General features: G+C 27.8%; 1 protein-coding gene across 2 annotated transcripts; it reads right to left on the bottom strand.

Moving 5' to 3' along the window:
* Window positions 1-13,406: 13,406 nt before the first annotated feature.
* On the bottom strand, window positions 13,407-17,118 carry LOC101263370 (uncharacterized). Of its 2 annotated transcripts, none has more exons than XM_010318315.4 (6): window positions 16,848-17,118; window positions 16,603-16,663; window positions 16,297-16,485; window positions 15,936-16,035; window positions 14,261-14,486; window positions 13,407-13,831 (listed from the first exon to the last, which is right to left on the bottom strand). In XM_010318315.4, the coding sequence occupies exons 2-6, from the start codon at window positions 16,603-16,605 to the stop codon at window positions 13,762-13,764; spliced, it is 588 nt and encodes a 195-aa protein (XP_010316617.1). In that variant the 5' UTR covers window positions 16,606-16,663; window positions 16,848-17,118; the 3' UTR covers window positions 13,407-13,761. The 2 variants fall into 2 exon arrangements, with proteins under 2 accessions (XP_010316617.1, XP_004232749.1); XM_004232701.4 differs by having other exon boundaries at window positions 15,936-16,029; window positions 16,848-17,066.
* Window positions 17,119-17,200: the final 82 nt, after the last annotated feature.

The following is a 17,200-nucleotide window of genomic DNA, read 5'->3' as shown; positions in this document are numbered from 1 at the left end:
GCCATATTACTGTTGCTCGAAAGGGTTATTTAGCATGGAGGCAAATTCCCCTTCTTTTTTTTTGTAAAAATAAAGAATAATAAAACAAAAAAACTATTGCTTTGCACGAGACGTTACAATTATTATTAATAATAATCAAGATACCAATCATTTCCATTTCGCATAATTGATCAACCTATAATATCTCAATGGTTGTAGAAACCTAATTTGATTTTACTATTACTTTAACTTGTGTAATAGAGACGTGATTATTGTGATTTATTTTTTTATACAAACCATGTTTCATAAAATATAATTACATGATAAGATTAATGAAGTGTTCGATTGGTTCAATTTCATCGATATCTTTAACTTGTTGTATATGATAAAGAGTATAATTTATCTCATTTTGCAGTTACTAGTCCAACCTAATTTTTTTTTTATCACTCATAGAAGAAGTATTTTTCATTTCATTTGGTTCTCATTCTTCCAAGTCTTTTCGTGATTTTTATATTAATTTTATGTCTGTAATTTTTTCTGGAATTGGACCCCAAATATGCAACTACTTGAGGGAGCAAAAACCTAATTTATTTATTTATTTAAAATATAAAAATAAAATAGAAAATATCAAAAATACTAATTTTTTTGAGAATTTGAACTAGCTAATAGCAGAAACAACAATTTCTGAATATATGTCGGCATTAGATAAAAAAAAGAAAAAAGAAACGTGGCAGCATATAGGAAATTCCAAATCACATGATGAATTTGAAATCCACGTCGGCAATTTGTGCTAACTAGGAATTGGTAACAGGCTGAGAATTAAAGGGCTTCCATGTGTAGTGTTTTTTTTTATTTTATGAAAAAGGACGATAATAATAATAATAAGGTACACATATTTATTATTAATACCATACCCTCTCTTTCTCTTTACACCATAAAATACTTGTTAGGTGACATGAACATGTACATATATAACAACTTGTTCTTTTTCATGCATTTATACTTTCTTTTTACAATTTCCATCGCCCTGTATACAACTAAATAATATAATACTATGCTTTTACATGCCAATTTTCCTACGCGGAGAAATCCCTTACTCAAGACAAAAGTTTTCTTCCTTCCACCTATCTACATAGTTAAGTGTCAAATGTCATATGTAGTATTTAAAAAATCAAATACAACAAAGATATCTAACTTTAAAGTTAGTTAAATCCTATCGTAGGATTTTGTAATTTTGTATGCAATGTGTAATAGAAAAATATATGTCCTTCATCGATGTTGTAAGGGACTCAAAAAGTGGTTTATAATGTCTAGTCATTCCATTTTAGAGGTTTTGAGTTGGATGTCCATATTTTTTCGTACACGATATATCAATAAAAGCAGAGTTAGGTGAGGGTTCATGGGTCGGACTAACTCACTAGTTTTTTCGTAAATTCTATATTTGTATTAGAAAATTATAAAAAATTTATGTGTATTAACTTGTGAAGCGTCAAACAAATTAATTTAAAACTCTCAAATTTCTAATCTTGACTCCGTCTTTTGAATATCAAACTCCTACTTTCTCGATTTCTTCATCAATCGCTCTGGACTTTTCCCTCAAATTTCAACTCAACATATAGATTAGATCCGCTTTAGGCTTCTTTTTTCTCTTTCAGTTCCAGCCCGTTCCTCAACAAATTTTACTATAGGCCCACTTACTTATTTTCTTGTTCAGCATGATCTCTCTATCTCTCTACATTGAGTTGATCTAAAAAATTTACAAAAAAAAGAAAAGAAACATTCAGGTACAGATTAATCAAAAAGAAAAGAAAAAAATTGCAACGGCTATCTTTTTAATCATGGTTAATACACTTTTAAAACTAAATAAATATAAACTTTTGATATTTAAATGAGATAAATATCATGTATCTACATAAGTCCCTTGGGCAGAAGGTGCTTGCGCAGGGGCGGAGCTATCCTAGGGAAAGGGGTGTCAAGCTCACCCCTTCTTTTAAAAATTACATGGTATATATAGATCAAAATTTAATTTAATAAATATATATATAAGCATTGACACTGCTTATTTTTAATTGCGATCATGGTTATAAAAATTATTTGAAATAGTGTGTTTTATCTCTTATTTAAAATTTCTTATTAAAATCGTGACTTTGTCATTATATTTGTGATGAGGACGGTCACCACGACAAAACAAGAGCGTGGGACTTTTTAGACGAGCAAGTTGAGGAGAATGTATTGAATGCTGAGAAAAAAATCAGCTACATTTAAAATTAAAAGTTTCACACTGTACTTAATAAAATCTGGGGGGAAAATCACTATACAAATAATGTGCCAGCTACCAACGTTCTAAACCTAGAAAATATCTAAACTAACAAAGATTGATAAGTCAAGAGTGAATTAGCACCCAAGGGTGGCCGGTGTGATGTAATTAAATAGATTAAAAATCATTAAATTTTAAATTTAAATTTCGATAAAAATAAAATTATTATGAAGTGATTTTATTGTTTTTCATTTGTTCTGCGCATGATGAATAAGAATTATTTTATACGTTTATATTACTAGTAAAAAGTGACAAATATCTTATGTAATTAATTAAAAAGCATACAAACTATTCCGATAGATGAAAAGAAAATTAAAAGGGTGTCATAATACTTTTGTGATTTGATTCAATTGGACATGTATCAGCCGAAGCATCAACAGGACAGATGCATGAACTAAGACATTTTCAGTTTAAGAAAAAAGTCAAACACAAAGATATTTTGGATAATTAATGTTGACACACCATGTCTAATTACTAGAATCGTCAAAAAGGATTTGGCCTGCTAGGTCAGTCCAATGTAATTCTTGAAATAAGTGGGATTGAATTTAATATTTTTGGTTTATTTACGAAAGATACCCACCTCATTTGGCTCATTGGCCTCTTAGTTCCAATCCGTAAGTCTCAGAGGTCAGCCCGTGGACCATTAATATTTTAAAATATTTTTATATTTTTTTTTAATAGTGTTTTATTTATAAAAAATTTATGAATAAATATTTTGAAAAATAAAAAATCAAGTATTTTGCAATATCATCTTGCATGGTGAATTGTAGATTAAGATGAACTTCTTAAGGAAATAATATCACATGTTGATTTAAATTTGATCTATGATGGAAGTAGAAGCGGAGTTATAAAAAATTAATTAATGAGTCATGTAATATTTAGAATTTAGATTTGCTAAGTATTTAGGTTGCTTGTGTTGCGAATTTTTTTTTAAATCAGCTAGTTTTTTGTGGGATAAAATAATGGAATATTCAACATTTATCCGCTAAATCTTACGTTGGCTATTATGTATTTTTATAAATATTCATCAAAGTTTGTGATTTATAAATGTATTTTTATAAGTACTCATTGAAGCGTGTGATTTATAAACGAATTCTTTATGAATTGATGTCGTGTTCATAGGCGATAACATTCGATACTCTTTCTAAGAGAGTAATATTATTCATTTTTTGGTTGAAGGATCAACCCGTCCAACTCCGTGGCCCGCTTAGAATTGAATTGGACCGCTATTTTATTGGTCATTTAATTAAAAGGATCAACCTGTCTAACACATTTAACTCTCTAGCCCGTTAGAATTGAATTGACTTGAATTGGATCAGCCCATTTTAACACCTCTACTAATTACCCAAACGAAATGGTATTAGCAAGAGATGTTAGTTGTTGATGCATTTTTCTATCTTACCGTCAAGTCTAATCAACAATGTCTCATCAATCTAGTGATATCAATTTTATAGAACCTGATTAGGACTCATGAGAGGTTATATATTATTACAATATAAAAGTAAATCAACCATTTATAATGTAGGGACTAAACCATCATTGGAAACGATTTTTCCCGATACATCAAATCATAAAGTTGTAATATCTCAAATAAAGAAAACACCGTAATATATATCCTCTTTCCACTTTTTTAATATGTAATATCTCTTTATATTTGATACTATATTATAAGATTCAAAAAGCATTTTTAATCATTACACATACTTGGAATTAAAAATTGGATCAAATTGAAACGCATGAATTGAAATGAAAGGGAGTTATAATTAAGAAAAAATGTTTTTTCATTGAATAAAGGGTCACATTTGAGAAAGTAAAAATCAGTCCTTTATTGTTGGGGAACTATAGAATTTAAAGAAGAGATATGGTTAACTAAAAGGTTCATTGGGTCCCTGGATTAAATATGGAAAGCGTCCAACTTAATCTCCATTAGGCCCAACACAGTATAGTAGGCCCACTATTCTGTTCTGCCGACGTGCTGTCTCGACTTCCATAAATTCTCTACGTGTATACTTCTATGCCTCCTTAGTGGTTGTTTGGCTTAATATAAATATAATACGATCCTTAATTTGATGTCATTTGATAATTATAATCTTTAATTTTTGGTTTATACAAGTAGATATTTAAATTTGTATAGAATTAAATAAATTGTCTCATTCGTTCGATATGACAATTTTGTATCCTACATGTATTATGCTCTATTTGTTTAATTTCATACAACTTTAAGTGTCTACTTGTGCACGCTCAAAGTTGGAAGACATAGCTTTGTGTTGAAGCCAAGTTAAGGGTCATATTTATGTCTTTAATATACAACTCCTCTCCCCCGTCGTCTCCTCTGTAGTACTCCTTCATCCTTAATTACTTGTTAATTTTTATTTTTTTAATTGTCTGTTTTGACAAATTAAGAAAGGGCAATTTTTTTAATTTATTACATTTCAATTAACTAGAATTCTAAGTTTTAAATTAATTCACTTTATAATTAATAGCCAAAAAATAATAACTCATTATGTTAAATATTATTTTCTTAATGAAAATGTCAATTCAAAAAAGAACAAGTGATTAAAGATAGAAAAAATATAATTATAAAAAGCATGAAAGAATATTAAGAAAAAATGAAAATTATCAAGAAAAAAATCATCGCCAAATAAAAATTATACTCACATAATCTTGGATCACATTCGCAAATAAATCTATTTTAGGAAAACAAGAAAAACTTCTTTTAAGTGTTAAAAATTGTTGATACTGTTAGGAAGCGAAGAGTGCTTCTATTAAAATTTTTTAGTGTTAAAACTTTATAATGCATTTAATTGTGGATTTTGAAACAATGATGGTATGTTAAATATCAGAAAACAATTTTTTGTAAGTGATTTACTTGGATTCTATATATATTTACCAACCTTTAAATAAAAATAAAGTATATAATTAACTTTTCTTTTTAAATCCGATAGATATTCAAAATGGTACATTTTTGTTTCAACAAAGACAAGTGGGGCCTTAGTCACCGCCAATGTTAATATTTTCTGCAAGGTTAAGCCTCATTCATTTGGCGGTCAATCATTAGGAGTCCAAAAAATATTCGACCTTTTAATTTCCCTTTTTAAGAAAATTCTTATTACACTGTCTTTTAGTTTGCCCAAATATCAAAAAAATAGGAAAAGACCAAAATTTTTTTTTTACACAATTTGCCTTTTAATCATTCGAATGACTTAAAGAATATTTCTTTCCGGTGATACGACTCATTTCGTTTAATAATAATAATTTACTATATTAAAAATAGCTATTGAATCATCATTATAAAAATATATTAAAAGTTATGATATATTCCTTAGAGGTTTTGTTTTTTAAAATTGATATACTCATCATTGCTAAAAATTTATACATACATATTATTGATTCTAAACAACAAAATTTAATACTATATCAGACTTTTTTTCTTATTATTAATTAATGGCTTATGCTAAAACCTTCAACTCTAGTTGAAAATAAAAGTGAAGCTAAGTGCTCGTCACAGGGCTAACACTGCTTTTTTTTTTTTTTTTTTGAGAAATACATTTTGCATAAGCACAATAATTGGATGTCAGTATGTAATTGCAATCATATGATAAGGTGGGCTCTCTCTATATGATTTGCTAATCAATACATAAAAAGAAAATAGTACTCCTCTGTCCCTATCCAATTTTATACTACTCAGCTTTTCTTAATTTCATTTTTGAAATAACATTTATAATAACATAAATATTAGTAATTTATTTTTAAATATTTAAATAACAAATTTAAAAAATTATTCTATATTATACTACGTGTCAAGTTAAACACCATTTCAAATTGGGACTGATGGAGACATGGAGTAGTACAATTTTTCAAGGTGATTGGGACTACCCAATATTCACAAGTAATAATAATAAGAAATACAAAAAAAAAAAAAAAATCTGTGGAAGAAACATCATTTAAATATTCATTTATTTCTTGTCCTTCAATAATTGTTCACTCAACTCAGATTGAAATAAAATCATTCTACTTTATCTAATTCGCTTTAATGACCATTTTAGTCGACTTTAATATTTTCTGGAAAAAAAAAGTTAAAACACTAATTTTAAAAAGCAGACCAAATTAAAACTCAACCACCCAAAAAAAACCAATCCATCATTAACAAATAGAGTGACTCGATAACAAAATCCATTGATGACTATGCTGAATAATCGTTTTTATTTATTTTTTCATGCAGGTTAATTAGAGGTTTTTTTACTAAATTTCCCCTTTTCAAATATAAAATTTTCTTATTGTTGTTATTTCTTTCTGTTGGTGTTTCTATGCTTTATTACCAGCCCAATTGTTCCTTCAATTATTGGTCCATATATGAGCAAAATTACCATACGATAATACTATACAATATATGTATATTTTTTGATGGGCAATTATACAATGTAATTTTTTTTAATTAGGGAATTAGTCCAATTATATTAGTCTATAATATTGGACTAATATATCTGTAATTTGAAGTATAGTCCAGTTATTATATGATTAACTATTAAAACTTTGATGCCTACGGAGAGTTATATAACTTGGCAAGAGATTAATAGCATGTTCTATTAGGATCGAAAAGTAATTATGTGTCATGCGAAAGTTAGCAAAATAAACTTTAAAAGTCCATGAGTAAAAAGATATGTGAGAAATATATTAAAAGACACAAAGATTTAACGTGGTTCTATCAATCGACATACGTTCACAAAAAAAGATGAACAATCTACCATGAGAGTGCTATTATATAGAGAGAAATAGTCTCAACCAATTCACTCGAAATACATGGGAAGTTCACACAGGTGATATATATCACTCGTATCCCAAATAATTTTCTCCTAACCAAAACTCTCAAAGACTAAATTATGAATGCTGATTAATTTAGAAGGAAAGAATTTCTATTTTAAAAAATCCTAAACTTTTTTCTACAAGAAAAAGACTAGTCAAATATGGTGATATTTTATTTTCTTTTTTCTAATAAAGAGAAACTTACTTATTGTAAGAAACTCAGGATAATTAATATCCAACATGTTTGGGCAAATAACAAAATTTGGTTATTTTGAAACATATTCTTTGTTAGATTTTTTTTTTAATAAAACTATAAAGATGTTTGACAAATTAATTTGGTGAAAAATTATGGCTATATTAGAGAGTAATTTATACTTGACTAAGATTTCAAAAGTGCTTTCTATTTTCTTGACTTGTAAAACAACTTATGCTACTACTCAGATTACTTTTTTTTTTTACTTATACCTAACTCTCTAAAATAAACATATTTTACTTCTTGACAACTTAAACAAACAAACTATAATTTCTCTAGTTGTCAAAAAAAGATTAGTCTACGGGTACAGACAATTTACAGTTTTAGAAGCATAATTGACATGCGCAGAATTTACAGGAAAAGAATCAAACAAATTAAATAAATAAAGAACTCTTTAGAAATGACATAAAAAGATGCTCAAATTAGACAAATTCAAGCTGTTTATCTGTCTTGTCTCTCTGTGAACAATTTCTTCACATATCTGTTTTTTCAGGTTTGCAAGAAAAGAATATATATAAGAGAAAAGTATTTAACTACCTCTAATGACGTGCAATATTAGTTTTTGTCTTCAAACTGTTATTAGTTTTATTTCCAAACTATTGACAGCTTAAAAAATATATATATATTTTTTTTACTAATTAAACTTAAATACATTATGATCTTACAAATGAGTGAAATGCATCCTTAAATTCTCGCCAAGTTTAGAAGTGCATTCAACACTTCTTTAGCTTTGTACTAAGAGTTGTTATCACCTGTATTAAGGTTAGTCAAAAAATATAAAAGCAGAAACAAGATGAAATAGATGGAAAACTTTTAACTCCGAGTCTACAGAAATTACTGTATTTCCTTAAGAAATTTAATTTCCTCATTGTACCCAAGGTTGCATATTAATTTCTCCCAAGATAAAACGGAATAACATGTAAGAAGTAGCGGTACCTCAAACTTTAATAACTTTGACAACATAAGATCAGTAACAAGACCATACACAGACTCAGTCGATCGACAATTTAGTTTATGAGAGAAAATGTATGCAGAGAGGAAAAAAATTCAGTGCCTTGAAAAACGAAAATAATCTCTTATTTATAGTCACTTACAGTAAAGGAACGCCTCTGTTCGACAATGGTGTGAACACTTATGTGTTTCAGACTGTTGTATCTTTTTGAAAAAAATAACGATTTTCTGAAAGGAACATGTCCCTTCAGGAAAAACATTACCGTTACACGCGAATTTAAATAAATCCTATTACATTAAATTAATTCTGTCAATTAACTAAAAATTAATTTACAAGAGAAAGAAAATTAGGAAAAAGAATTTAATTAATGAGATTGATGAAATAAATTTTGTTCAAAATAATCTATATAAAAAGCGACAACAGCGTGAGGGGCACCTTCTTCTTAATCTTTTAAGAAGTAAATGAAGTGTTTTTTAATAGGAAGAGAACACTTTTCTTTCTTCTATCAATATGAGAGAAATGACTTTTCATTTGCACTGTGTATATGATTTTTCATTTTTCCTCCAAAATTAGTTCCCTCACTTTTCCATTTTCTCTTCTCTTTTCCATTCACATTTTGTTAAAGCCCAACAAGAGTTTTAGACACTTGCTATGTCATGTGGTCGATCAAGTGCATAGCTAAGCTTATTTAGTTAAGTAGATAGATATTTTAAAAGTGTTAAAACGAAACTAATAAGTTGCACTAATTCAAAAGCGATTTTCAATACTTTCTCTATCAGATAAAATAATGCCACTAGTGAATAGTGATTAGACTAAACGAATTGCGAAGAAAAAAAAGAAGAGCAAGTTGTTACCAAGTTCTGTTTAAGTCGGTATGAATTACTATACGTATGATATAGGAATAATTGATGTTGATATTTGGACAAGATTTATATATATATATATATATATATATATATGTCTTCTTGCCCACAAAAATAGTACTCTTGTCTTGTGCGTTTCAACCGTCAATTTCATCAACTTTACAACTACCACAAATAAGCAAATTCCAACTTCATCTACCAAGTTCTAATTCGATTGAGTGCTCTCTTGTATTATTGTGTCTATATTTTTTTTTATTCACCTAGTACTCATCGATAGGATCTTAAGAGTATACAAAAAGTGATTGATCAAGATATATATATATATATATATACACGGTTGTAATATATGGACCTATATATATATTAAGGATTAATTATTTAAATAGATTTTTTAAAAAAAATAATTACCTATTTTATTTATACTTTTTGATTATTGTCATTTATAGTAATATGTAAAAATACTATATATTTTACTAAATAAAAATTTCTCTCTCGCCTCTTTCTTCTTTTACTATCTCGCTTCTTGTTCTTTCTCTGTCTCAATCTTTCTCCTTTCTTTCCTTTTTCATGTTCTTTCTCCGCCTCGTACTTTTACTTTTTTTTCTTTCTTTTTCAACTTACTTTTGTATAATAATCAATAATTCTACTGAATAAAACTTGTATTAATAATTAATTAGACAAGTAATTTAATCGTAACAAATAAAGAGACATAATAAACTACAAATTAAAATGAATTAAACTTCAATTTATAATGTATTACACATATATTAAAGTTGAATTAGAATAGAGTAGCAAATGAAAGAGCTTTTTTTTTTTAAATCTATAAAGTGACTAAAACTTGTATAAAAAATGAGTTAGACCAGTAATTTAATTTTAACAAATCAACCAATAAAATTGTAAAATGAATTAAACTTGTATTTAAAAGTGTGTTATACAAATATTAAAGTTCAGCTAGAAGAGAGAATTAAACTTGAACAAAAAACGTAACTAATAATAGACCAGACAATGATCTATAAAAATGAACTAAACATGTATAGTAATGAATTAAATGCAAGTAATCTAATCGTAACAAATGAAGAGACATAGTGAACTTCCAAATGAATTAAACTTGAATTAAAAATATATTACACACGTATTAAAGTTGAATTAGAAGCGAATTAAACATGAATTCAAAATGTAGCAAACGAAAGAGCATTATGTGATTTGTAAATTGAATAAAACTTGTGTCAATAATAAATTAAACAAGTAATTCAATCATAACAAATCAAACGAATAAAGTGCAAAGTGAATTAGCTTGTATTAAAAGTGCATTACACAAATATAAAAGTTGAATTAGAAAAGAGAAATAAGCATGAATAAAAAATGTAACTAATGAAACACTAGACAATAATTTATAGAGTGAATTAAACTTGTATCAATAATGAATTAAACAACTAATTTAATAGCAACAAATAATAAACTACAACATGAATTAAATTTGCGTTAAAAGTGTATCACATAATATTAAAGTTGAATTAGAAGAAAAAATTAACAATAAATGAAAAATGTAACTAACGAAAGACAAGAAAATAGTCTATAGATTGAATTAAACTAATATTATTCATGAATAAAATATGTATTATATGTGTCTTATAAATTATTTTGGTTTGTATCTAAAGAGCATGAGTAATGTTTTTGCCAATGTTATAAATGTATTGCAAGGGTGTTACTTAAATTACTTTAGTTGATATCACTAAAAAGGAGTAAAAGTTTGTAATATGTATTATAAATATATCTTTCATGATTTTAATACAATTATGAAACATGCCTAATATATATGATTGTATTAGATATGTTTCTATGTTTCTATAATTTTAAAGATTTGAAATTTCTATTTGTGAACATGATATTATAATTTTTTTGATTTTTCTATCCTCTTCTCATGTTGTTTTTGAATAAAATTAGTGCAATACGGACAAAAACTAATCTAAAAACAGTTATTTAAATGATTTTTTTTTAAAAAAAAGAAGAAGAATTAAAAAAAGAGGAAGAGAAAAAATACACAAAAAGAGACGATGAAGAAGAAGAAAAATAAATAAAAGAGACGAAGGGAGATAAAACATACAATTTTCTTAATTCTAAAAAATTGTTATATTTTAATTAGAAAAGTTATGTTGATATAGATGGTAAATATTTTTATAATATAGCATATTTATGTGATTTACCCTTATATTAATATGTATTATTAGGAGCAGATCTATTGTATCATATTTAAATTTTTGAAACCTAATAACTTTTATTTATGTTGACTTTGTACATAATTGAGAAATTTATTAAATAAATATTGAAAATTCAATAGCGTGTATATATATATATATATATATATATATATATATATATAATATTTTAAAGCAATTTTTGATATATTTTGTTTAGTTTGAACTCTTATATCCTTCTCGTCATTCATCTGCCATTAATAAAACTCATCTGCCATTAATAAAACTTTCAAACGACAAACTCTTGTTTAATTTGTAACATCTTCAGCGGTAAACTTTTTAATTAAGGCTTTACATATAATTTTTACTTTCTTGGGGAGTAATATTTTTGATTGATTACTCACTTTCACATGAGTGGATGCGTTGTTTGAAGGATCAAGTCATTAATGTGTTTAACCCATGATTAATTAATTAAATTTCGTTGAAGACGAGCTTAAATATCAATTTTGAAGGTTTTTTGGAGACGAATTTGAACTCAATCTCAAAATGGTGTTTTGTATTATTTGTGTATTTAATCCTTCTATATCCGAGCATGTATCTCCTGTATATATCAATGAAAATCTGTGTGTATTATTATACACTAAGAAACTTGATATATATAAGTGATACTATATGTTTTTGGAGTGACATTTTCCAACTCGTCCAGGTATTTCCAATTATACCCATTAATAATAGAAAAAATTATCTTTAGATAAAAAAAAAAAAGATTTTGGGTAAAAGATGTGCCGATTTTACGATAAATTTAACTTTTAGCGGCAGGAAAAACATATATTTACAAAGAATACTAAAATCTTTATCAGCATTAGTTAATTCTCAAGATCCAACGTCTCTATAGGCTTTAAGAACATTCCAAAAATTGTTAATTAAGTAATAAAAATATGCTCTCTCTAACAACTTAAGCTTTTAGATGAAATGATGACACACTTTACCAAGTGCTAAGTTTCTCTAAAAATACATATTTAGTGACCGACAAATGACAATTAAACTATTAATGATCTTTATGGTGTAGTACAAAAAATGATACCTCTGGCTATTGAGACCTTGAAACTTTTATGGGTAGATATTTGGTATTTTTCATTGGAAGATATAGCTGGTAGGTACTGTCAAATTTATTGGGCTTCAGCGTTGAGTTATAAAGATTAATCTTTAGCTAATTAATCAATAGATGTTATCATATTTTATCATATAAGTTGTGAGTGATCAAGGAAAAGGCCACAGAATTAGGGACCTGCACTGTTTATTAGCCCAAACATTTAGACTAAAATCTTTCGAACAATTTGAAATACGTTTCTTTGATCTAGTTTGATCTTATAAAGATTTAGATATACCTTTAAGTCCAAATGGATCCAGAGTCCAGATTATGAGGTTCCTTAAAAGCCTAAAACATAATCCCAATCATATTTAGCTTTATTATAGTATGTTTATTATTTACGTCCGATTTCATTAATACTACTGAAAAATATACAAGTATTCCTAGACTATGACAGAAATGCGCCTCAATTGCTTGCAGTCTTCAGTGTGCCACGTAAGACAAAAGGTGTACAAAATTACAAAAAAAAAGTTCGAAGGGTAATAGGACCTTAGTTGAGTTAAGATATGTCTCTGAGATTTCGGTCATAGTCTAAGGGAGTGAGTACTTGTGCATTTTTCCTTAATACTACTCCTAATTAGCTTAATTAGAAGCTATTGATCCTCTTACAACTTCATATAGAAATCATTAAGTCAAATAAGTATGCTAGTTTGATAAATGTGCACTGCTCCTATGCCTACTTTTAAGTAGTAATAAATATTCAGTGCCATGCCATCATGCTCCAAATAATGTTTTATTAGTACTATTCATATCAAAGTATATGTCCCCTGTATTAAAGCTGCAGAGAACATAAAGAAACAATAGGGCTTTGAACCACAAAATGAGTGGGAGGCATGGTGTACTTACAGACATGATTTGAAGTAATATATAGTTCAATCTATAGTATCATGTAAGTTATCATAAAACCTTGATTCTAGTTAAATTAAGTAACTTAATTGAGTTTTTACACTGTCAGTACATAGAACTTAAACTCTACGGGAGGAAATATTACAAAAAGAGAACCTAACAAAGAAAAGGTACTCATTAGAACAGAATATTTATTGCCAATATTTGTCATGATGGCTTTCTATTCTTCTCTTTTGAAACTTTGGTAATGCAACTTCTATCTGTAGTTTAAGCCCTTTATACTAACCTTTTTCTTTGTTATGCTCATGTCTCTCTGCAGCTTCTACATTTATATAATATACAGGCTTCTGAGTTAGAACTAGCTAGTGCCTTCTTCATGCTTTATATATATCATCCACTAAGATCACTCTTCTCCATTTACTTTGGGAATGGATAATGTAAAATAAATCAATAATATTGTTCCCATACATGTCCTGTCAAAGACAGGGCACTATCATATTAGATAAATATATTAAGAAACTACATTTTGTTAGTCTACAATTTAAGTCACACCAACTCATGTTAATTACTAGTGCATTTAAACATGTTATACCATATATACTCCCTATAGTAATTTATGCGATAGACACAATGTTTATGCAACGTGTGTTCTAAAACTAATCTTAACAGATATGAAATCTCACTAAAGATAAAATCAGAAGTTTTAGTTATCATTTTTACTAGATAACCTATTAATTCTTGAGTTGATAACTTAAAAGATCGCTCAACTATGTGAAAGTCATTAAACTTCATTTTATATAAAAAAAAAATTGCTCAACTGAAAAACTTTGTGCTGATAACTTAAACTCGTAAAGAATATTATTATATATCACGTATGTAAAGAAGTTGAGAGTAAAACTCACAATGTAGCAGAGAAGAGAAGGATCCTCCTAGGATCAATGGTCCAATTAGTTGATCGTCGGTAACTGAATCTCCTGCCACCTATTTGACTTTCGGTGGCGGTGGCGCTGCCATGGCCGGCCACTATAGTGATCTGATGATTATGGGTTTGTGGGGTATGTTGATCACTACTAGTAGTCAATGCCATGGCCTTTTCTGGCGTGCTACCTCCTCCTAGCAATGAACTTGCTGCATTTTTAATTCCATTTTTAAAAATAAAGAATTAGAATATACTATATGCCATAAGTATATGTTGGCTTAAATGGTTCTTTATTAGTCAACAATTTTGATACATGTGCAAACCCACCCTTTTTTTTATTTAAAAAAAAAACAAAAAGCAATGAATGCAAACAAAAAGGAATGACACTTTGCATCTTTATGTTATTAATCATATATCTACAAGATTAACAAAAGCTCTAACCTAAATTTTTTCAAAAGAAATGTTGACATCATAGTCTTCAAGCTTGGACCATATGAACTTTAATTGGACCCGTTGCATTATGCAATAAATTATTAATAATGAGATTAGTCGCACTTGCTGCTTCTGACTTGAACTCTACGTGTTATTCATTTCAAATTCACAGATTTCAAATCTTAAATTTGTAGTTATACATTTACACCCTAAAAAAAAAAGATGAAAATGAAGGCTCTGGAAATTTATATATTGATTAAGTTAGCGTTTGGTCATAAATTTTCAAACAATTCTTGGCAAATATTATTTGAGTGAAAATTTGGGTGAAATTTCACCATGTGTTTGGCCATGGGATAGGAAATATATTTCACCTTTTTGGAAAAATATGACTTATACCAACAAGTTTTAAAAACTATCAAAATTAACTATAAATTTGCATTACAAGTCAATTGAATGTTCGTTACAACAATAACAAATAATATCCATGACTCTAGAACAATGTGGTAATTTAAAGTAAGTGCAACAAATATCATTCCATAAATTGTGAAGTAGACAAAACACGTGATTTGGGATATTTGTCAAATAATGGCAAATTATATGGTCAAAAATTATTTACTAAATTTTTTTTAAATATTATTTAAAAAATCTATGACCAAATGGGCCCTAAGAACTAATGCGTATTAGCACATCTTTAACTATATAATTAAAAAAAAATAGGAATAGAATGATTTGTCTCATTAAGTAGTTGTTTGAAGAAAGTCTGTACTATCTTGTAATACTGCCATACGAAAAGACAAAAAACAGAGCGGAGTTCCCCACATGGATCTTCTGTGTGAGTGAGAATCTCTTGTTGTTTGGTACTATGTGTTATAGCTACTATGTGGCACATGTTTAGCCATGATTGTAGCTTAACTATATCATAGAAGTTTGAAACAGAAAAAATTAACATGGTATAAAACGATCAAAAACTTGTACAAGGAGCAATAAATGTAGAGAAAAATCTGATTCCTTTTAATATGCAAGTGTTGTAATTTTGAGAAATATCACAGGGGTCATATTATATTAGTCTTTTTCTTTCACTTTTTGGCTATTAGCTTAGTAAAAGAACAGAAACGCAGGTAGACAAATACAAATTTAATGATTTGTTTTTGTTTCCAATTTTTTTTTAAAAATATATATATTATATTAAATGGAGCAATAAAAAAGGAGAAAAAGAAAAGTATTACCTCTAGGGGAATTTGCCGTGTCTTTCTCAGTGACAGCATTTGAATTTGTTTTCTTCTCGCCGCTTCGAAATGATCCTTTTCTTGAAAGGTTCCTCTGTAACTTTGGAAAAATTAAATTCATATCAGAAAAACAAAATAAATAGCAATATTTTAAATTAAGGTCCATCTTTTTATAAAAATTAAATTAAATATATCAGTAGTTGTTTAAGTCTTAGTCCTAGTAAACAAAAATTGACCAATAATGAGTTATTTTCTCATCACTTTAACAAAGGGGTTTAGAATAGGGATAAACTTGAATCAAGAACTTGTCAGGATTATGAACAAAAACTCAGAGACCAAAAAATGAAAAATAGAAACATACAGTAATTCTTGAATTGGCATTTATGTCTTTCTCTATGATATGAGAAAATCGTTCCATGTCCACAACAAAGCTATCTGATTTTGTGCTTGTGTACTGCAATCCATTCATATGATCAGAAATACAAATTTCCTCAACACCCTTTTCTTCAAATTCTCCTAATAGTCTCTGTTTCTCAAAACCCATATTCTCCTGCAAATTTAATTTAATTAACAAAACATCAGAAAATACTGTAGTCTTTTTTGCTGAGAATTCTTTGAAGAACAAGAATTCAATAGAACAGTATTCAGAGAGAGAAAAAAGACTCACCATTTTAGGATAATTGAGAATTATTGAAGAAGCTGCTAATTAAGAAATCAAAGTTTGTTACCTGAGACAACAAAAACAAACAGAGAAGAGGTCTCGATTAAAAAGTCAAAACTTTTTTTCTTCGTATACGAATAAACAACTCTATATATAGGTGAGAAATAGCAGTAAATTAATTTGAAAGACTCCTTTTTTTTAGTTTTCTTCAACTGTTACTGATATTATCGGTTACGAAATAACTAGCTTACCAACTACAATAAGGAAAAAACACCCCTTCTTTTTCTCTTCTTGTTGAACTGCTAATTCCTTTAGAGCTCCCGAGTTATAACACATATTTATAAATATGAGGAATATTTATTTTTTTGGAAAGTTTTTGTTTTTTTGTTACAAAGAATGATGTGTAAAATTGAATTGATTTGCTAGGTATATTTGAGGGGTTTTCGGGGAAGTTAGATCATGTGTTGTGTGGGTAGAAAGAGACTTATTTTTTTAATTTTATTTTTAAAAAGTTGTTTAGATGTCTGTATTAATTGAATTGAGTTGTTAATTAATCAAAGAGATGACCCATCTTTGTTAGCGTCAATTAGTAATTATTTTTTTT

Source organism: Solanum lycopersicum, chromosome 2 (assembly GCF_036512215.1).
Source record: "Solanum lycopersicum chromosome 2, SLM_r2.1".
Lineage (NCBI taxonomy): Eukaryota > Viridiplantae > Streptophyta > Magnoliopsida > Solanales > Solanaceae > Solanum > Solanum lycopersicum.
The sequence above is the reverse complement of the archived record's forward strand: the minus strand, read 5'-3'. Positions and strand labels throughout refer to the sequence as shown.